Here is a 22,128-nt window from a genome sequence, read left to right on the forward strand (position 1 = left end):
ACGTTCTACTGTTTTGCTCCGTACTGGGCATAGGAATTCGATATAAGAGTAGGTCGTAGCGCCGCTGCCCGGGCACAATTTCCCTCATAGCACATTGTATGGCGTATGCGCGTCTTCATTAGCCCAGTTCGGAGCAGAACAGTAGGACGTTAAACCCCATTTCATTTCATTTCGTTTTGTTTGTTCTCCAAATTTACAACAAATATGGCGGTTGTTTAGGGCGTTAAGTTTTTAAATTTAATTATTTCTGTAGTTTTGTAATCGGAGTTCAGTTTAAGATCCCAATGGACAAGATAGTATAACGATCATTTCAGCATCTCTTGGCATGTCGATGACGGCTTGAACAGTGGTCAGTTCTAGTCATAACAACACGTGGAGATGAATGATTATAAAATTAGCTATGAGAGCTATTTACCTCTTTAAGACAAACATGAAAACATTTTGTACATCCTGTTTGGACACATGACTTGAAATCAAATATTATTTGTTTTCATAAGAGTTTTTAGAGGATTCCCTTTTGACGTCATTGTCGGTCAAGAGATGGAACTGGCGCGCCTATATCTTTTTGCGAAAAAGGTTTACCGACCGATTAGTCCATGTGACAGACCTCGGATTTCGGAGTATCATTACCAATTTGATGAATAAATTCAACCATGATTTTCAGTTAGCCTGGTGCCCGAAGTGTTCAAATTTGGCTGATGGACTTCCGGTTCACTTTGCTAAATGCCATTTTGGCGGCCATTTTTAAAAATGGCCGCCGTTTTTTCATTGCAATTGAGCGCGTCAAGGAAACCTTCATAACTCTTTCACAGATTGACCTATTGATATGGAATATGGCTCAAAATGTTCGCAAAAACATTCTACAGCTGCTGTTATATGACACATGTTGGTGAATGAATCATATATTTTCCAAATTAACAGATTATTCTGAAAAAAGCAACGTTTTGGCATTTTTTTTCAAGTTTTATTTTATAAGTTCACTACCAAATCATGTTCAGGGTAAATTTAGCATAAATAAATACGCTCCGTGACCCAGTCTGTACAGCTGCGGTGGTCGGAAACTCAACAAAAGTCTTGAGTAGACTGTCAATTTTAAAATGTTGAGCCTCGGCGAGTTAGGGTACTAACCATGTGAACGTTTATTTAGGGTTGTCGCAATCGCAACAATATTTGGGGACCGGTTGTTTCTGAAGAAAAATTTGTCACTGAAGACGATTTTGATATTATGTCACTTCTGTGACGTCATTTTCGGTTGAATCCGTCCGATTTCCAAAATGGCCGCCAAAATTTGACGAAAAATGAATTTCTTGTTAGAATGGATGAGTATCACGCCAAGCAAGACTTGTGATATATCATATATAGGGTTTCCGTAGTCATTGTACTTTGAACTGATCTATAAAATTAGTTTCCCAAAATCCAAGATGGCGAAAATTCAAAATGGCAGTCAAAATTTGATCGATGCCTCGGATAATCGTTATTTTACAGTTTGATATGCCCTGTAATATGCCGCTTAGGGGGTTTTCGATGTCACAGAACATAAATACAACCTCTAAAAAAATGGTGGTCAAAATTTGATCGATGCCTCGGATAATCGTTATTTTACAGTTTGATATGCCCTGTAATATGCCGCTTAGGGGGTTTTCGATGTCACAGAACATAAATACAACCTCTAAAAAAAGGGTTTCCAAAATCCAAGATGGCTAAAATCCAAGATGGCGGCAAGATTTTCCCTAAAATGAATGATTTTTCAGATAATCGTCATTTTTCTGTTTTGTACGGCTTGTAATATGTCCTTTATGAGGTTTTCAGGATCACTAAACTTAAATATTACCTCAAAAATAGATTTTGGATAAGGTAGATGATTGCCCCAAAAATAGATTTTTAATATCGTAGATGATTGCTTAAGAACAAAACGGGACAATTGTCAGTCTTTCTATTGGCTTTGCTTATTATAAATTTGTGTAGTAGTTTTTTAGGGGAGGATGGAATTAATTATACTAGATCTCGTAAATCAGAAAACAAGATTTAATATTATTCCAGCAAAGCTGTATGGAATTTTAATATATCTTTGCAAATATATCTAGTTGTTAAGAATTACCTATTCTGTTTGTTCACAAATGGGCCGAAATAGTGGCTCAGTGGGTAAGGCTCAACAAGGTCCGGAATTCGATCCCTGTGTCTGGGCAAATTTTTCCTCATTTCACACTGTATGACAAATAGCCATCTTCATTGACCAAGTTAGAACAGTAGGACGTTAACCCACATTGCATTTCATTTCTGGTCCACAAATCGTAATGTGATAGATTTTTACTTTGAAGAGTCTGAAAACCTTTTGTGGTATCATCTAGAATCTAGACAGATAGTATCATGGATTCATATTTGTAAATTGTGAAAGTGTAAAGTTCTAAGTTTAAAAATGATAATTACAGAGATAATTTGAAATACATTTACGACTAGGCATCCCAAAAGCCATGGCTCACGATTTCCTCTTTGTTAATGTCACAACCATCCACCTCATTGGAATTACTGTGACAATCGCAACTACTGTTTTTCTTCAGCAATGTACACCAGCCAAAGTACAAGTAGAAACAGGAGATCTCGGCAGCGACAATGATGATATCATTTTAATATCATAGGCCTGCCTAAATCGAAAGAGGAAATTGGTCGACATTATTTTTGTGATGCCTAGTCGTAAATGCATTTCAAATTATCTTCGCAACGATTCTTTTTAAACTTTCAACTTGTTGTGAAATGGATCCGTCGATACGATATCTAGACTATACCAGAAAAGTTGCCAGTCATAGAGTCTTTGATGAAAAACCGGGCCAGTTGTACCATATAACGAAAAAATGCGAAAAGTACCGAGATAAAAATCTGAAAAGTACCGAAAAATGCAGACAAAATACGGAAATTGTGATAAATACCGAAAAAACTTTTTGATACTAATTACCGAAAAAATTCGAAAAACCCAAAATATCGAAAAATCAATAAATAACTAAAAAACAACACTAATTACCGAAAAAAAACCTAAGCCACACATAAAAATTGCTAGGTGGGTCAGACTAGACAATGCATAAAAATGGGGGGAACTGTAGGTTACGCATTAAAATTATGGACACTCTTAGGTGGGTAATGGGTCAAGCAAGATCAGGCATAAATATAGTGGTACACTTTCAGTCAGGGGCGGATTGGGGCCGGGAACCGACCCGGGCTCCCGTGTCGGAGCTGCCCCTTTTACTTACCGCGGAGCACGGACGGGGGTTCCGGGGGCTCTCCCGCTGGAAAAATTTGAAAAATGAACCCCAAATATGCGATTTTGTGGCATATCTGATTATAATCTTTGTCAAATAATATATCTTATAAATCGATTAATTTAGGCCAAAAGCCCGATCTACAAGCAATTTACAACCATCAACCTGTGAAATTATCATATCGTCATATTATTAATTAACGTATTATCATTGAATCGTCAAGAGAATTTAACTGGTTAAAAAATGGTACTAGTTGAAAAAATTTTGATCATTTGATTAACCAGTTAGGAATATTGAATAAGTAAAGTAGGAATATTTTCATTGTAAAATGTCCCATTTTTGTTGCCGGGAGCGCTAGTTGATTCCTCCTGTGATGGGATTCGAAATCCCCATTGCATGATTCCGAATTCCGGCCCACGCCCAGCACACCCGGCCCAGAAAGTCTATTATACCAGCCCATTCCAGACTCCAGTGATGGCGTGGCGGACCGTTAAGGCCACCGGCCACATACAACATGATCATCGTCGCTCCTTGGCCGGTTTTTTTAGACGAATTGGACAAAAATATTTTTTTCATTTTTTGTCCGACCGGCCCTTCGGGCGATCGCATGGCCCAATCAGCGCCTGCATTCAGTTGGCCATTGATCACAATATGTCCCGCATAAGACTAGTTGGGCATTGTAGGTGGGTCATGGGTCAGGCATTTAGTAATTGAAGCATAATCAAATAACACACTATTCTACCCCAATTAAAAGCAGAGTTATTGTGTTCCAAAGTCTTGACCAATCAAATTGCTTATCGCTCTTTAGCCTAAGCAGAAAATTCTCACGATCGAACTTAGTCAAGCTAATAACCAAAGTTATCGTGCCCCAAAGCATCAACCAATGAGATAGCTTATCTCTGTTTACCCTAAACAGACAATGTTCGTCATCGAACTCCATCAAGGCATTCACCTAATGAACGCCTACACCCAGTTTGAACATTCTACCTCAATTAGAATGAGAGTTATTGTGTCCTAAAGTCTCGGCCAATCAAATTGCTTATCGTTCTGTTTACCCTGAGCAGAAAATGCTCATTATCGAACTTAGTCAAGGTATTGATGTAATGAAACTATACACCAAGTTTTATCACTCTCACTTAATTAGAACTAAAGTACTATCGTGTTCCAAAACATCAACCAATCAAATTGCTTATCTCTGCTTACCCTAAGCAAAAAATTCTCATTTTCGAACTCCATCAAGGCATTGGTCTAATAAACACCTACACCAAGTTTGAACATTCTAGCTCAATTAGAAAGAGAGTTATTGTGTCGCAAAAAAGTGTGACGGACGGACAGACGAACCCATTTTAATAGTCCTCTGCTTTCTTCGAAAGGCGGGGGACAATAAAATGAAAAGAATATGGTTATATATATATATATATATATATATATATATATATACAAGAGCAGTGTGGACCCTCCAATGGGATGCAAAATCAGCTAGTATGGGCAACTGTCCCAAGCCGTTAGATAAACAAATGCACATAGACAGGTATAAACTGTAATTGATAAGCACAAGAATAAAAGATCAAACAATTATTTAAGCGGTATAATGAACCACGAGCAATAGGCCATAACAGTAAAAACATGATAACGACTTGTGAAATCTTGTTGAAAAGACGCAGTGAAATAAACTATAGTAATTGTTATCCATAAATAGTGTGTTATTTGCTTATAAAAGACATATTACAAGCTACATCAAACAGAAAATCGATCATTTTACGGAAATTCTGGCCGCCTTTTTGAATATTCAACACTCTGTGTTTTGGTTCATTTTAAGTTCAGTAATCCCATTCAATTGGATATTACATGTAATATCAAACTGTGAAATAACTATTATCTGACAAATTGGCCATTTGAGCAACTTTTGGCCGCCATTTTGAATTTCTGCCATCTTGGATTTGGGGCACTCATATTAGACATTATTTTTTATGATCAATGTTTCTGATATCTAGTAAATCACTTTAGTTGACCAAATAGATAATTTGGCTTATATGGGTCTGAACAAGATTTTTTTTTAGTAAACTTATGAACAGACATCATGAAAAAACCCCGAAAATATTGCTGTTTTCAGATTAATCTTTTATTTTGAAACCGAAAGCATTGATTAAACAACATGAATCATATACCAGCAGATTTAGAATTGTATTATGAACATTTTGAGCCATATTACATATCCGTAGGTGAACCTGTTGAGGAGTTGTGGAGGTTTCCCTGACTTACACTATTTCAAATAAAAAAATGGCGGCCATTTTTAAAGATGGCCGCCAAACTCATATTTGGCAAAGTGACCCGGATCTCCATCAACCAATTTTGGACACTTTAGACCTAAAGCTAACTGAAAATCATGGTTAAATTTATTCATCAAATTGGTAATGAAAATCTGTCTGTCACATGGACTAGATGCCAGAAGTCGATATTTGGGGAACTATTATTTCGTAGAATGATGACATTGAGGCAAATCAGGGATAAAGATCTGAAAACGCGGGAATATAAATCCTAAATAAAGCATTTGGAATGAATTTGTATTATCTTGAAGACTACATGTATGTTCAGGATATTATATAGAAAATAATATGTACAGTAATGTCAATGATATAAATATTTGTTCGAGATAAGTCAAGTGTTTTTGTTTATTTAGCATGGTCTCTTTACTGAGACAAACAGCCAACCTCGAAACAATCGAGCTATTCGAGATTGCAAAGTTCGGTATAAGTTTAACTGTTATACATATAATATAAAGTACAGAAGAATGATCTGGTCATTTCAGGTTCATGCGTAACACTTGTAAACTCATGTTCTACTTGATACGTGTACAGCCAACATGAATGGCTTATCGTGGCTATACGGTATTCAAGGTGAACAATCCCGGGAATCAACATTTGCTACATTATGCGGCCAAGATGTATGTATACTTTTAAAAAAAAGTAGGGGATATTCATAAACAATACAAAACTGCGGAAATGCACTGCTGTTTTTATTAGAGGTAACCAGTGTTAATAACCGACCAATTGCCTACACATGAACATAAACAGTTCATATGGGCGGCTTATCTGACGGCCCCATTTCACTCGCAAAGAGATACACTGTCAAAAGTGAAAATGGACGTTTGTGATTTTTGTCTTAATAATGAGTAATTGCTCCACCAATCCTCAGACATTCAGCAATTCGTCGTGGCATACTCCCAATCACGATTTGGGGTAATCTAACCCACTTCACTCGCAGTGCCACGGCCAATTCTTGCAGTGTTGTCGGTTGACGTTGAAGTCGACGAACACGTCTCCCGATCAAATTAAACGTAACACACTAAAGCAAAGATACGCTAAACAGTAAATCGTATGCAAGAACCGATAGGAAAGCAAACATGGATAGGATAAACCAGCAAGCTGCAGTTTTCATCAACCCTTTCTTGAAGTGTCAAATTTGACAATGAATCCCTCCCACGTGTATGGCGCTATTGCGTGTCGCACATGCAGCTCAGTGGTTCTGTTGGGGCAATAAGTTCTTCATCTGTGAATTACTGCCAGAGTTATGGCCCTTGATCACTTCAAAAAATCTTGTGGACCATCTAGAGGCTAAAGTTAATATCCGATTGACTTTAAATTTATACACAGTGTTTAACTTATAAGGTCATGAGACGAAGAAGTCTATTGATTTTCAGCGATTTCCTATAATTACTGCCAGAGGTATGGCCCTTGATCACTTCAAAAAATATTGTAGACGCTCTAAAGGCTAAAATTAATATCCGATTGACTTTAAATTTATACACAGTCGTCACAGTGTTTGAGGTCATGAGACGAAGAAGCCTATTGATTTTCAACGATTTCCGATAATTACTGCCAAAGTTATGGTCCTTGTTTTGAAGAGTATACTTTTAATTCTTTCAATGGATGAAATCATAACGAACTTGATACCTTACCTGATAAATTACTTCTGACGAACATAAATTCCCCCCACCCCCGGCGTAATAACTTTTATAATTAATGGTAGCTTAATACTCAGCACGACGGTTTCGTCGCATTTCAAGTACATTTCATCAAAAAATAACAACAACAGACACAAATTTTACGAATAATCTTACCCCCCCCTCCCAGTTGTTCTAGATGTGTCGGCCTGGTTCGATATAACTTCCAGAACGGTTGTGAAGTGAGTCTATTCACACTTATCGCAAAGATCCCAAACTATCGTGATCAAATCAATATCCCCAACTGAGACTGTGTTACAATGTGACATTCCCCATGGGGGGGTTGTACTAGGTCCCTCGCTGTTGAACATGACCATGTAAACGAAGCAGTTCCGACTTCTTCACGCCGATGACCCAACTTTGTGATTAATTGGTGCTAAAACAGAAGCATGGTAAACCCTATTTCATTTGCTATGCAAGTGTATTTTTAAAATAAAGTTGCACGGGCCAAAGAACGGGCACATGTGGACATTTTCTCATTCACTGAGAAATTGTTAATATATTCATATACCCAACCTATTTAACGGCCGTTTCTAACGAAAAGGTCCGACACCAGTTCGAACCAAATTGAGATTTGCATTTTATTCCCCGATGTTGAAATGAGGTCGTCCCTGTCCACAGTTTCTCGAGAGACCGTATTAATTTATTATCCAATCTTGTAAAATGTATTAAGAAGCCAATTTCAGATTGCTTCATGTGAACGCTGTAACAATAAAAGTTATCATCCGACCTGCTTTCAATTTCTTTGCATTGTTTTCATTAGGGAATCACATAATTGAAGGGTGTTCCGTTGCTGTCAGGGTTATTGTATTTGCTCATGCACTTTTTACAATCTGTTGAACGCTCTGTGGGCAGCAGTTATCATCCTGACTGAATGTTGTATATTATATACTAATGTCCAAAAGAAAGTGTACACTGCATTTTGTGCTGGATCAACCAAAGTCATTTTCCCATGGTATACGGTATTTGGGTAGAATGTCAATTTGTTTCACATTTTTAATTTGCTTAGAAATGTTGAGTTTGGACGCAAGAGACAAACTCAGTAATGCTTTATCAAATGTTTTTAATCTAAACAAAACTTAGTCATACTTTTAGTGTGTATACTTTCTTTTGGACATCAGTATAGTTCCTATCAGTAAGATAAGCAAGTCTGCATATTGGCAACAAAAACTATTGCTAGAGTTTCATTGAACTTGAGTCACTGGGCATATAATCATGTCAAACAATGAATAATTTCCGTTAATTATTTCTTGAATTATTATGCTTACACACTTGGTAGAATCATGTGAAAGAGCTAACAGTAAAATTGACGAATTGCATGTTTCGGTGCCATGCAAATTATCTTTCATAAAAGCAATAGATATGACTTTAGACAAAAATTTTATTTTAATATTTCGACCATGATTTTATATGGGTATTGCTGAGGTTATAGATATATATATATTATTATTATTATTCAGACATGCCATTTTGTCTATTCACATTCACCCTACCAGGAAAGTATGTGTCTGGCCCGAGATCAAACTATCTATTAACGAATTTAGCATGGGTCTGGCCAATTTCTGTGTAAACCAAACATCGCCTTCCAATAACTTTCTCATTTTTTATACTACAAAATAATCTAATAGAGAAGAGTGTTTGTTTCTCTTGATTTGATTTGGCTATTTTCACCATAAAAATCCACCTCTACCACAATCCATACACATCAAAGATATCTACACAGGTGGATCTTCTTTCAAGTTTTCTTATCTTGGATAAATTGTCCTGTTTCTGTAATAAAGTTTTCAAATGCTTGTATTTGACTGTTATCAAGACAATATTTGGGCAAAAAATGAACTAGTTCTCCCGAAGGGTCATATCAGTACTTGGTTACTATGATATCAAACTCAATATTCCTTTTATGACCTTCACTCTGAACAAATGACCTTGCCACAGTTATTTTGACATTATATCGGATTCGGAACACCTAAAGGCGTGTTCAGGTCTAATGAAACACCTTTTGATCTTGCACCACACTGGAACTGATTGATCAAACTAATCAGATGTTACGTACAGCCATTTTAATGTTCTCAGAACACAGATTCTGTTCATTGAACAATCTTTAAATGTATGAAGGTGACAAATATTTATCAATCCTGATTAAATTCAATCTTGGGGGTAGTGGACTATTGGTGTTGATTTCAACGTTCATAATGGATTCACCCATTCTATTTGAGTGCAGCTTACTCAACGTATAAAAGGGTGATTAATTGCAAAGATTGAACTTCACACACAATTCGGTTACAGATGAACAGTACAGTCTATCATTTGGCTTGGGCGCCATTGAATTCAGACTATGATTTATAATGACAGAAACATATTAACAGACAGTTTATAATCGTCTTCTGCCATTCTATAAAATATCGAGCTTACTTTATTAATTTAGCTTCACATTGTTTATTAATTGAATAGTTCCAACACCTGTCATCGTGGTCTGGTATTCTTTATCCAGTTTCATATTTTCATAGACCAAAATGGCTGATAAACAGTCAGCGAGAAGGTTCAGGCATTATTAGAACATTCATTGACTCAAGAGTTTCAGAAACAAAGGTAAATGGCCAAGGAATTCCTTAATATATGGTGGACAGGTTTAAAACTTTCTTGTAATTTGCGAATTTTGACGTTATCATTTAATGTAATAATATCCCAGTACAATTCCGGAAAGAGATGTCGTCGGTACTTTTAACATGATAAAATATTCCAACGATTCCCAAACGTGCAATATTTTCGTTGTTGCTTTCAACGTATGCGTCACAAAAATTAACTGAATTTGCATTTAATCTAATTTGAAGGTAAAATTATCTGTGAACAATCAATGGGAACACATGTTTTTCATCCTGCATTAATGTAATTACTGGCCAAGCCATGCACATTGTTGCATTCTACTAATCTTAACATCAACTAGAACTGCGATACAGTACTGACGGGTTTCACCGGCGCCGAGTTACCATTGAACTTACTTCACTTCCGGTACCAATGAAACCCTTAAACAGATTTCCACATAAGCATTGCACACGTGTTATAAAACGGAAGCAGAATCAACCAAATTCAACAATATCCGTTCCATTTATAGATTTGTTACCATGTATTACATATGTCAAAATAGTGATCCTGATAAAATTGGTTACTAACTTACCGCTAAGTTAGCTGATGAGACTTTCTAATGGGAAATTAAAATGCGAAAAAGAATCTTTAAAAGTGGCCCTGGCAAAATTGGTTACTTCTCAGTAACGGAAGAAGTTAGAAGCAATTGTTTGATATCTATAGCATCGTATTAAATCATTCTATATGTTGGATGAAATTAAATATCATAAATTTAAAGCAATATTGAATAACACTCATTTAAAGAAGATATTTGTTTTGAAGGCTAAAAATACAGTTTTTGTCGGAATGTTGTCACTTTCGGTAAAAAGAATTTTTGAAATTGGTTTTATGAAACCACAAATGGCATTAGGCATCAAATGATGAAATTTTTTATAAAATCAAATAATAATTGACAATTGTATGGACCAAAAACCGTTAAAAAAGACTTGCAGAAAATTGTCTGTCTTCCGCAACTGAACAAGTTAGAAACCATTGTGTGATATCTATATGATCGTATGGGTCCATTCTATTTGTTGAATGGAATTAAATATCATACTTTTAAACACATAACAAATAAGACTCATTTGAATAAAATATCTGTTTTGAGGGTTAGAAATACAGTTTTGGACAAATCGGCGTCACTTCCGGTGTCAATTTTAAATTCTACTCAAATTTGTATAATGCACATTTGCTTTATGCATCAAATAGTGTTACTTTTATGAAAATCCAATAATAATTCACTCTTTTACAGGCAAAATAACTTGAAAAGTGACTCGTGCAAAATTGCCCATTTCTCGGCAACTGCTCAGATTACAAACTAATTTCGGCATAGATTGTGTTAGTATCGATATATGCTTCAAGTTTATGAACATTACTTAGAAATATCAGATTTATAAAAATTAATATCTGCTTCCGACAAAAAACTTTACCGGCGACAAAAAAGTTGAGAATTTGCACCATGAAACATATGAACTTTATATTATACATATCGGGAAAAAAATAATTAACAATATAGAACCCATAAACTGAAACTAAAAAGGCAAAAAATCTTTAAAAAAAGATCCTGACAAAAATTGGTTATTTCTCGACAAGGGAAGATGCTAGAGGCATTTTTTAAAATCTATATGATCGTATTGATCCAATCTATATTTCCATTGGAATCAAATATCATAATATTAAACAAATACTAAATATAACCCACTTCAAAAAGATAGTTGTTTTGGAGGCTAAAAACACAGTTCTTGCAAAAATGACATTACTTCCGTTGAGAATGTAAATATTAAATTAGTTTTATGAAATCAATAATGACATAAGGCATCACATAGTGAACATTTTATAAAAATCGAATAATAATTGACACTTTTATAAACCAAAGTGAAAAGTGAAAACCTTAAAAACCTATTTGCTGATTTTGAAGGCTAAAAATTCATTTTTGGGCAAATGACGTCATTTCCGGTGATAATGAAAATGTTAAAATGGTTTGACCTAGTCGATAGTGGCATTAGGCATCAAATGGTGAAAGAAATAACGTAAAAAGTGACTCGTGCTTAATTGCCAATTGCCAATATTACAAACTAATTTTGTCATAGATTCTCTTCGTATGGGTTATTGCTACGAGTTTATGACAGTTACGAAGAAATATTTTAAAATATGAAAGACGCTGGATGGGTTGTAAATAGCTTATTTTTACACCTTTTTCACCTTTTAATCTAAATGGCTCGAAAACGAAATCGAAATTAAAAAGACCTAGCCTGATGTTTTATGCGCCTTTACATGGCACACCCTTTTCAGTTCTATTAGATTTGAAAAAAAATAATATTTGCTTTCAAAAAGTGGTACCGGAATGTCAAAATTGTAGTTTTTGCTAAATTTACGTCACTTCCGGTGCCGAAAGGACACTTTCCCTGTAACAAAAAAAAAAGACATTTTGGATCACGGAGTATATGAACTTTGTTTTATACAAATCGAATAATAAATAATCTAGGACTGAAAAACTGAATTGGCCAATGGCGGCCAAGGAAATTTACGATAACACAAAATGTTGCCATTTTTGGTCAGATCAGATGAATCTTTAACCCTGGGTAAAATGCCATATAAATATGCATAAATTAAAAAGTTTCAAATTTAAATTTTCAAAATTTGGCGCCTAATATCTTCGAAGATTCGTCGAAAATCAAAAATCCAAAGTACCGTAGCTATTTTCCCTATCTCCGGCTATGTCAAATTGTATCAAATGTTAAAATCCGATCATTATTGTTAATATTACGGCAATATTTAAAAAAAACCCGACAACTTCGGTGATTTCGGACATTTCGCGTTGTCGCAGACAGAAAGTTCGAAATAGCTTTAAACTCTAATAAAACATCGAATTGATCCGACAAGTAGTTTCTGAGATATGCTCAAGTGGGGACAAAAATAATAAGAAGAATAACAATCTTAATAAAAGCAGTGTTTCACACAAGCTACGCAGTGTAAAACCCTAATTATCTGCCTTTTAGCAGACACCTGGAGTTTTCTTTATTTCATTTCGTTTATTTCTAAAAAAAAAGGTGATTGACGTAGTTTTATAAAACGAAACGAAATACCCACTCTTGCCAAGATATTGACTCTATATTTCAATTCTCTGGTGCGGATGATGTACTTACGTTGGCATGTTTTGAGACGATGCATGTCTGTAATTTTATATCGACCAATTAGACATTAGATGTGATGGAATCTCGTTAAGACAAGGCTGTTCTTCTATAATAAATAACTTAGAATAGAGACGTACCAACTACAGGCAATGAATCATCACTCGGTGGCTGTTATGTAATGTGATCAATCATCATTATACTTACTTTTGCCTAGATATCGACTGATGATGCAACAATAATAGAACAACCATAAACATTTAGAACATCAGGAAAACAGCATTATCTTGATAGCAACGTGATCTGTATCACTGAACATTTGCCGGGCGTAAACAAATTAGTTTGTATTTAGACTTCTTCTACAAACCCTTTTAATAACGTTTCATGATATATGATTGAAACTTTATCACTTGCAATGATAAATACCCCAAACAAAGGAACAAAGTTAGGAGCCTCGTTTCTTGTTTCCGTTAAAGAAGCATTATGTAAGAGCTAAATCTGTCTATTGGTCTTTCTCCTGACCTAAAATCTTACATGATTAGACATTTATTTAACTGAAATTTTCAATATATTCCCTTTTCATCATTTAATTTTAAACGTTTATAGCTTTTTATCTTAATCTTACCTATATAATGCATTTGAATTCAATAGAAAAAAATAATTAATAATAAGGGTTCCTTAGAAAGTAATTTACACACTTAAAACTCCAAAAAACTAGGTTAGATGTCTTCTTCATCTTGATGTTCATGGAAAGAAATTATCCTTCATGTAATTCAGTTAAATGAAGATGGCGCAGGCATGAAATCAATAGAGAGTAATGTGAATTTTAGATAGCCATAACATATTTTAAATATGGTTTTCTATGTATGCTCTGAAGTCTATATTTTCATTTAAGTTTGGAATATTTTACCTTTAAGGATTCTCTTTACTTCAATATAATATCAAGAACTGTGACAGATAACTCAGCGCCATTGAACAGTTTACTGGACAAAAGGCGATAAAATACATTATTATGAAAGATGATTTAAAATCATTTATCTTTATTATTATGGTAAATAATAAGAAATGAATGAATGAATGAAAGGCCCTACTTTTCTACCTAACGAGCTAATGAAAATGAGCATTCACCATGCAGTGTGCTTTGATTGGAGAATTTGCCCGGGCAGCAATTGCATTCCAACTGTCAAATGTACTTTTACGTGCACCACATCGTGTACACGGAACCTCGAGTTTCCGTCCCATCCGAACGACTATTCACTCTCGTTGGCACCCCCCCCCCCCCCGCGCCCTGCATCACTGACAAGGTGGAACTGCATAATAAATAGCATTTACCAACTGTGTCAAATTAATGTTGGAATGTGTGGATTATTGATAAGAGGTGTGTTTGAGAAGTGATAAGTTGGGTCATGTGCATCAGATTCTACAGTGCTTATTTTAATACAGGTATTTTTTAATAATAAAGTAATAATATTGTGTTTTATTTTAGTGGTATTGGTGCTGCCGGGATTGTATTAGCTGGTATAGGAGGGTGCTGTTTATTAATCGTTATATTTTTAAGTATACATGCTTATTGTATTTGGTATGTTCGGGACCAAGAAACGCAAACTTCGGTAAGTATACAATACCCGCCCTCGACGGATTTCACAAACGGTACATTAAGATTTCGTTAACTGCAAAAATTTATCTATATAAACATACTTGACAGGAGTAGAAGACACATTTTAACGTCCATAACTGGTAAGAACGCATTAGATGTGTTCAGGATTGTTAAGTTTCACCACTGAAATAACACCTAGTGTTTCAATTTGAACATATTGTGTTCAACTATATATGATCGCTGAGTGTTCATTGCTGAACATTATTTGAGGCGTCAGGTGTTCAAAAAGCGTCCTAAAGATTTACAGTATGAGCTAATTTAATCGGTTTAAATAAATATAGAAATCAAAAGTTAAACTGTACATAAACAGTATAATATACTGAAACTTTAACTGAGCCGTTCGGGTATGGTTGGCACAATTCCATATTCGCAAGGAATTGGCGTCTATGTGCCATTCTTATTATAACTGTTATCTAGACACAAATATAGTGCATGAGCAATGATCGTGGCTACATGTAGTTTAAATTATTTGAAAAAACAATCAAACCAAGTATGAGAAGTATCCAATTTTATTCCCTAAAATATATCTACTACCGTTCCTCATTTATGATTCAATATTTAAAGGTAGTATTACACCTGTGGAGACCCAAAAGTGTTTCTCTTAAAATATTTGCAGTCACATAATTTACTTCCTCGATCTGAAAAAAAATCAGTTTAAAAGCTCTTTTTGGTGTCTTTAAATGTAGTCTTGTATTGTCGTCACTCATGTCTGTTCGTCGATCGGTCAGTCGTCAACTTTGTGGACGCTCTACAGGGTATAGTCCCTTTTCCTGGAGCAATGGTCCGAGAACTCCTCCGCTAGTGGGATTATGTCTAATCTAGCGTATATTTCGTTACTTGGCAACCTATCTTTCGAAATGTTATTTCTATTTTGCCCCAAATTTATCAAATATGACAAATTGTGTCATCACATTACAAATATAATATGTTATGAGTAATCCTAAAAGATAAGTAATGGAATTACACTTAAGTTATCATTATAAATCCGTAATAGGGTTCTTATCTGTCGTAAAAAAATTTGAGTATTTCGGCAACTGCTAACTGATTAAAGATAAATTTTGGGAGAAAAAATATGAGAATAACTTATACATTCACCTAACGTGTGTTCATGGTTGATCAAATTTAGATTGGCATGGCACCAACTATATTTGTATCCTACCGCACTCAAATGGCAAACTCAGCAAGACAGTAGAAAATAGATTTCCTTCCAGATTTTATATACGCACACAGTTTCACGTTGACGTATTATGCCAATAGAGACATTTGGCAAGCGTAAATTTCTGGTCCATATCGCGTACAGTACAGTTGTTACTAGCTTTATTTTTATATACGCACACAGTTTCACGTTGACGTATTATGCCAATACAGACATTTGGCAAGCGTAAATTTCTGGTCCATATCGCGTATCCGTATCGATTTTGTGCGTGACGTCATCAATGCCTGTGTATTTCTCATAGTGAAACGGCACGCGGATATGAAATGAAATGGAGTTTAACGTCCTACTGTTCTGCTCCTAACCTGGGCTAATGAAGACGGGCATACGCCATACAGTGTGCTATGAGGGAAATTTTGCCCAGACAGCGGCACTACGGCCTACTCTTATATCGAATTCCAACTGCCAAGGGATCTTTTACGTGCACGCCAATGTGTACACGGGACCTCGGCTTTTTGTCCCATCCGAACGACTAGACAGCTTTCCTTGTCAGCCCCTCCGTCCTGCATCACTGACAAGGGAGAACCACGCCGGAAAATCTGGATGAACTTTCTCGGCCAATGCAGGGATCGAACACCCGACCTCCAGGCTAGCGAGCTAGCGTCTTACCCACTTAGCCACGTGATCCCCACACGCGGATATGGCACCACGTATTGAACAGCTTTTATACGGAAAAGGTCTGTATAACATTGTCGGTTTTTTTTACCGTATTGTTTGCTATTTTTAGACGCTGAAATGTTGCGCCGTGGCGTTTTTTATGAATCTATGTGTATTCTAGAACACGAAGGTGTATATTTGATGTGATTTTAACCATGATAAAGACGGGAATTTAATCATTACTTTCGGTGAGCTTTTCGCGGAATTTTCATATTTTTCCTGTCGGTCTGCATGTTGGCTGATCTACGTGCTAAATTTAGGGAGGTGGGACCTTGCAAATCTGTAAAAGGGGTATATACTTTCTGAAAGGATCCATTGGTGAAACCAAAAATTGCTGTCGATCGAAGTCATGCTGTAATAGAACTAAGCTCAGCTCAGCTACCCATACGTACGCGGCGTGAAAATCTGCCAAAAACTCTAAAACTACATTGACCCAACTATCACGTGACGATACGGATACGTGATACGGATGGGAAAAATTCCACTTGCCGCTGTTCACCCGCGCACTTTATATTTATAGGTCAATAGTGGCACCATTCTCACGAAAGAAGAATTTTGTCCGCCATACTTGAAACAAATCAGTCTTCTACTAGTTTTACCGGGATTTTGTGATGTGTTAAGCTTGGAACCCGTTCTGGAGTAGGAACCCAGGGTATTATTTGTTCTGAAGTTGTGTTTTTTTACTTTGAGACCATACCCTATCAGCTGAAAAGGGAATCAAAGTTGTCCTTCATATTTTGAAATAAACCTACGCACTCGGGTCACTAGGGGGCGTTCTGAAGCCAGAAGCCAGGGGATTTTTTGTTCTGAAGGGCACTTTTCAAGTTTGCCTTAGCAACGTGAACAAATGTAGCAAAGATTAACTTTGTCCGCAAAAATTTGAATTAAATCGACTTTTTCGGTGATTTCGGGGGCGTGCAGCCCCTAAAACTAGGGGATGTGCAACTTAAGAATTCCCATTTTGATCATCAGCCATGATGGTGCCTCCGTTAGGCATAGTGCCAATTTTGTCCGCGAGTTTAGGAATAACGGTCAGCTAGCTCCCCTACAATGTGGGGATTCTAGAGGTCACAATTTTTATCCGATTTTAATGAAAAATAATATGTATGTTTATGACCCAAAGATCCTGGTTCATTTCGGTATTGGCGCACATCGGACAGTAACTTCCTGGATTATGGCCCCTGATTGTACGAAAAATCAAGTTTTTAGCGTGTGGACCATATAGAGGTTACAATTTTTGTCCGATTTTAAAAACCGTTCAAATATATTACCGTTACACCATATGACGGCCGAGTTCGAATTTCTTGAAAAGCGGACCGAAACTGTCCGACAAAATGGCCGCGCCCCGTACATAAATACATGTAGTGTAAAAGTATGAAATACCAGGGTTGTGGACCCTCTAGAGATCACAACTTTTATCCGATTTTGATGAAACTTATGTCTGACCGTAATTAATAACCCGTATTATGGCCCCTTATTGGAAGAAAATCGCCCTTTGAGCTTGTTCTCTGTCCATCTCTTGCAAAATGTGGGCGTATCTTGTGTGTATATATTAAAGTAGCAAGCCCAGTCTAAACCATACAAAATGAAATGGGGTTTAACGTCCTACTGTTCTGCTCCGAACTGGGCTAATGAAGACGGGCATACGCCAGTCATACAGTGTGGTATGAGGGAAATTTTGACGGGACAGCGGCACTACAGCCTACTCTTATATCGAATTCCAACTGTCAAGGGATCTTTTACGTGTACGCCAATGTGTACACGGGACCTGGGTTTTTCGTCCCATCCGAACGACTAGACAGCTGTCCTTATCAGACCCTCCGTCCTGCATCACGGGAACCACGCCGGAAAATCAGGTTGAACTTTCTCGGCCAATGCAGGGATCGAACACCCGACTTCCAGGCTAGCGAGCCACCGTCTTACCCACTTAGCCACCGTGATCCAAGGGCCGTAACTAGCTCAGAGCAACGAGGGGGGGGGCAAGAAGTGTTCTCAGGGGTGCTGTAAAATTGACGGACAATTTATATCTATTTTTTTATGGTCGAAAATTTTTTCACAGGGGGAAGGGGGGGGGGGGCAAACTTTTTGCAGGGGGCGGGGGCCCTAGTTACAGGCCTGAAAACATATGGAGTTAAAACATACTATTATTCTCATCTACAAACTTATTGAACCCTGCAAACCTCCATATTTCTCAAATACACCGTTGGTTGGCTACCAGAAGGACGTTTGTTTGTACTAGGTGACGTTATGGAGAGCCAGACAAGGGCATTATTCGAGAATATTGCAGATACCGTAACCTCAATTGTTAAAATTTCTAAATTGATATACATATTCAACAATTGGTACTATTTAAGACAAATTGAACAATCTTGTGGGGGCTCGTGGGCTGTTGCTCTTGCTCAGTTTTAAGTCATTGACGTGGGCTTATATTTCGTTTTATGGAAACCTATCTTTATATGCTTTACTGGTTGAATTTTTCAGGAAACGATACCCCCTGCTGAGATGATAGAAGTAGAAATACCTGGTTATGCTACAATACAGAAACCATCATCGTTAAAACGTAATGGTAAACCAGGTAACAAGAAAGTTACCTTATCACCAGACGTGCAGACGTCCGATAAAGACTTCTTCTCTCAGTCCCAGCCACAACAAGCCGCCATCCATGATACTTCCACATTAACCCCAGGTTACCCTCGCGTCATCACATATATACCACCAGAGCAAAGACAGAATGCACCCGAACCCTTATACAGCAGACCTGGGAGCAGACAATCGGATATCCCTATTTCAGAACCATATAGAACCTACCCTGCCAATATCCAGAAACATCCGGCACAATCTCCCCAGTACTTGCCAGAAGCTCCCCAATATCCCGCGCAGTTGCCAGCTCACGTTCGCTATGGATCCTTGCCACCTACTCATATACTCAACCAGACGTCTCCAACTTCAAAATACGGCTCGCTTCCACGCGACAATTCGCCAAAATTTCCGGTAGAGATAAAAGACTTCAGGACGTCCACGCCTGTAAAAAGCTCCATGGACGAGAAACCGTTATATACCCCATCACCTGTTCCCCAGTCTTATTCAACCTCCATGCAGTATACACCACGACAGCAGCCCACCGTTTACAACCAGGCCAATACTTACAAAGTTCAAACCTATGATATTGCTCAAACGAAATATATTTCAGACGAAGATTATGATAATACTGTCGAATCCACGCCTATGCTTCACACACCACCGCAGCAAAACCAGGGGACATGGAGACAGTTGCCGGTTAAGCACGAGGAAAGTGAACTGCCAGAACCACAACCGTTACAATATCCCTCAGCTAAACGTCCAATGACTTTTGAGCAACAATCTTCGTCAAAAATGAGTATATATGACAATATGCTGGCTGGTTTGGATGAACTGAACACAGATCTATAAACTATAAATAAAAGGAAAAGTATTATGTTAAAAATAAATCTCAGGGCTTCTATATCATTAAAAGGCTGTTTGTTATACTGTAAGTTCACGATGTCGTTCTCGATTTAAAGTGTGACATAACGAAATTGTCTGGAGAAACTGAGGGCGGGAATCTGTGTAGAATAATTAATTGTACTGGTGATAACTTATTTGACAATCAAGCAATATACGTTGCAGTATAGCCTATGAGGAACAAGGGTGTTGCTTGTATAAGGTTGAAAACGAGGAAATCACAAATCACACTGGTCGGAAATATTTTAGCTACTTGTTGTCCAGAGTCATCTGAAACTATAATGGATAATGGATTAATCTGAGAAATGGTTATTTTTTTACGTGGGTTACTTATATAAGGTAGAATAAGTTGGCCAGGACTTAAATTGCTTATTCTTAATATCCATAATGCTGAATGGGGCCGTTTTAAATACAGTGGTTAGAGATCCTAAAGAGACGAGATTTACCCCCCTTTTAAAATCGATCTGACAATTTTTTAAATAGATCACAATTTTAACTCGCCGAATTAAGAAAGGGTAAGCAATAATTTAAGTTTGTATAAAAGTGGAGGGGCGGGGGACTAAAGTGATGTTCATCTTTTTAGAGGCGTTCATTGTGGTCGTGGGTGATACGAATATGTACATGCCTTTCTTGTGCAGATATAGATAGGCCTGCTTATATCAATAGTGCTAGTTGCTTCGAATACTTCTCAGAGCAACAATTTTGGCTGTTTGCGTACGCCCCAATAATTTAAAGAATCGGCAAAATGATATACAAATATAATATATTGTTGTATTTATTATGAATGTTGTTATATTTGTTGTAAGCAATTAATTGTTTTATTTAATTAGTGGTTTAATTATTCCGTAAGTTAGCAAATATTATTGTTTTTATTTGTGAAATAACATGTTGACCATTATGTAATAACACAAATAATTATTAAATGGCGGAGTTTTTCTTTTGTTTTTTAACTTTACTTGTTAAATTGTAAAAAAAAGGATTTTTGCACCTTTATTTTCCACTCATAACGGTTTATTCTGTATTTACTTTAATTTTTAATAACATAAATCCAATAGTGTATATCTACTTCAGTTTGAACCACAAACAGTGTTCAATATCAACTCTTGCCATTATATTTACTCATTTATAGACGTTTTAAAGTTTACTTAGAATTTCCCAGACAGTCTGGGTTAGGATAACGAAAAAAAGAGAGTAAATATGATACTATACATATAGAAACGATATTATATTAAATGCAGGGTCTATATACAAAACATCTTCCAAATAACTTGATTTCTCTCAAATGTAAATTTGCATTCTTAAGTCAGTATTTTTATTTGATTTTAACTGCTGATTGGTTTGCGAGCACAACATTATTATATAATATTCTTCGTTAAAATGTGTTATATAGACCTAATAAAGTGTGTTATAGGTGCCACATTAGCTGTGTTTTTAATTTTAAAAAAAAAAACCCAACTTAATAGAAGACGATTTATACCCCGGTCTCGAGAAGATGGTGCATGGTAATTTTTATTAAAGAAAATCTGTTAATTATTATTGATATTTCTGATAAGGAATATTGAAACTTGCCACCCTGTATAATATAATATTTTACAGACCGCGAAGGTTTGTGATCTCACGCTAATACAATGTACATATATTATAAAGTCATACTATTGTTATTGCCTTGTCAAGTGAAACATGTTGGCAGATTAATGTCATGTTGTTATGTGTATTAGTATACAACCTTTTAGTCCTTATTTCAATGATTTGTCTCCTCTAAGCCTGGATAAATAAGGTGCTATTAAATCTAGTCTAGATTATCTTTATTCATGCAGTCTATAATAAGCTTCCATTATATGGCCTATAAATGTATAATATAGGATATGGAAATACTCAGTATTGTTGTTGTGTTGTTTATTGAGAACAGGGTTAAGATATTTTGTTGTTTCTTTTTACTGTCGCAAATATTTTGTCCATAATTGACAGTTTAAGAACCACCAAGGCAATCTGTTATATCATCCTCTAATGGGGTGCATGGCCCGGTAGCTAGATGGACCAGTCACCATATATGGCTCATGCTAATTACTACACTAATCAACTAGTTGAAACAGCTGTCCCTATGGTCATTGGCC

General features: G+C 36.4%; 1 protein-coding gene across 1 annotated transcript in view; it reads left to right on the top strand.

Moving 5' to 3' along the window:
- Positions 1 to 21,883, top strand: part of LOC126823284 (uncharacterized) — a 33,992-nt gene extending 12,109 nt beyond the window's left edge. Inside the window, exons 2-3 of the mRNA XM_050552025.2 lie at positions 14,494 to 14,617; positions 19,016 to 21,883. Coding sequence (XP_050407982.1) covers positions 14,494 to 14,617; positions 19,016 to 19,963 — 1,072 coding nt within the window. The 3' untranslated portion in view covers positions 19,964 to 21,883. The remainder of the gene's footprint in view (positions 1 to 14,493; positions 14,618 to 19,015) is intronic.
- Positions 21,884 to 22,128: the final 245 nt, after the last annotated feature.

The sequence above is a fragment of the Patella vulgata genome, chromosome 6 (genome assembly GCF_932274485.2).
Source record: "Patella vulgata chromosome 6, xgPatVulg1.2, whole genome shotgun sequence".
Taxonomy (NCBI): Eukaryota; Metazoa; Mollusca; class Gastropoda; family Patellidae; genus Patella; species Patella vulgata.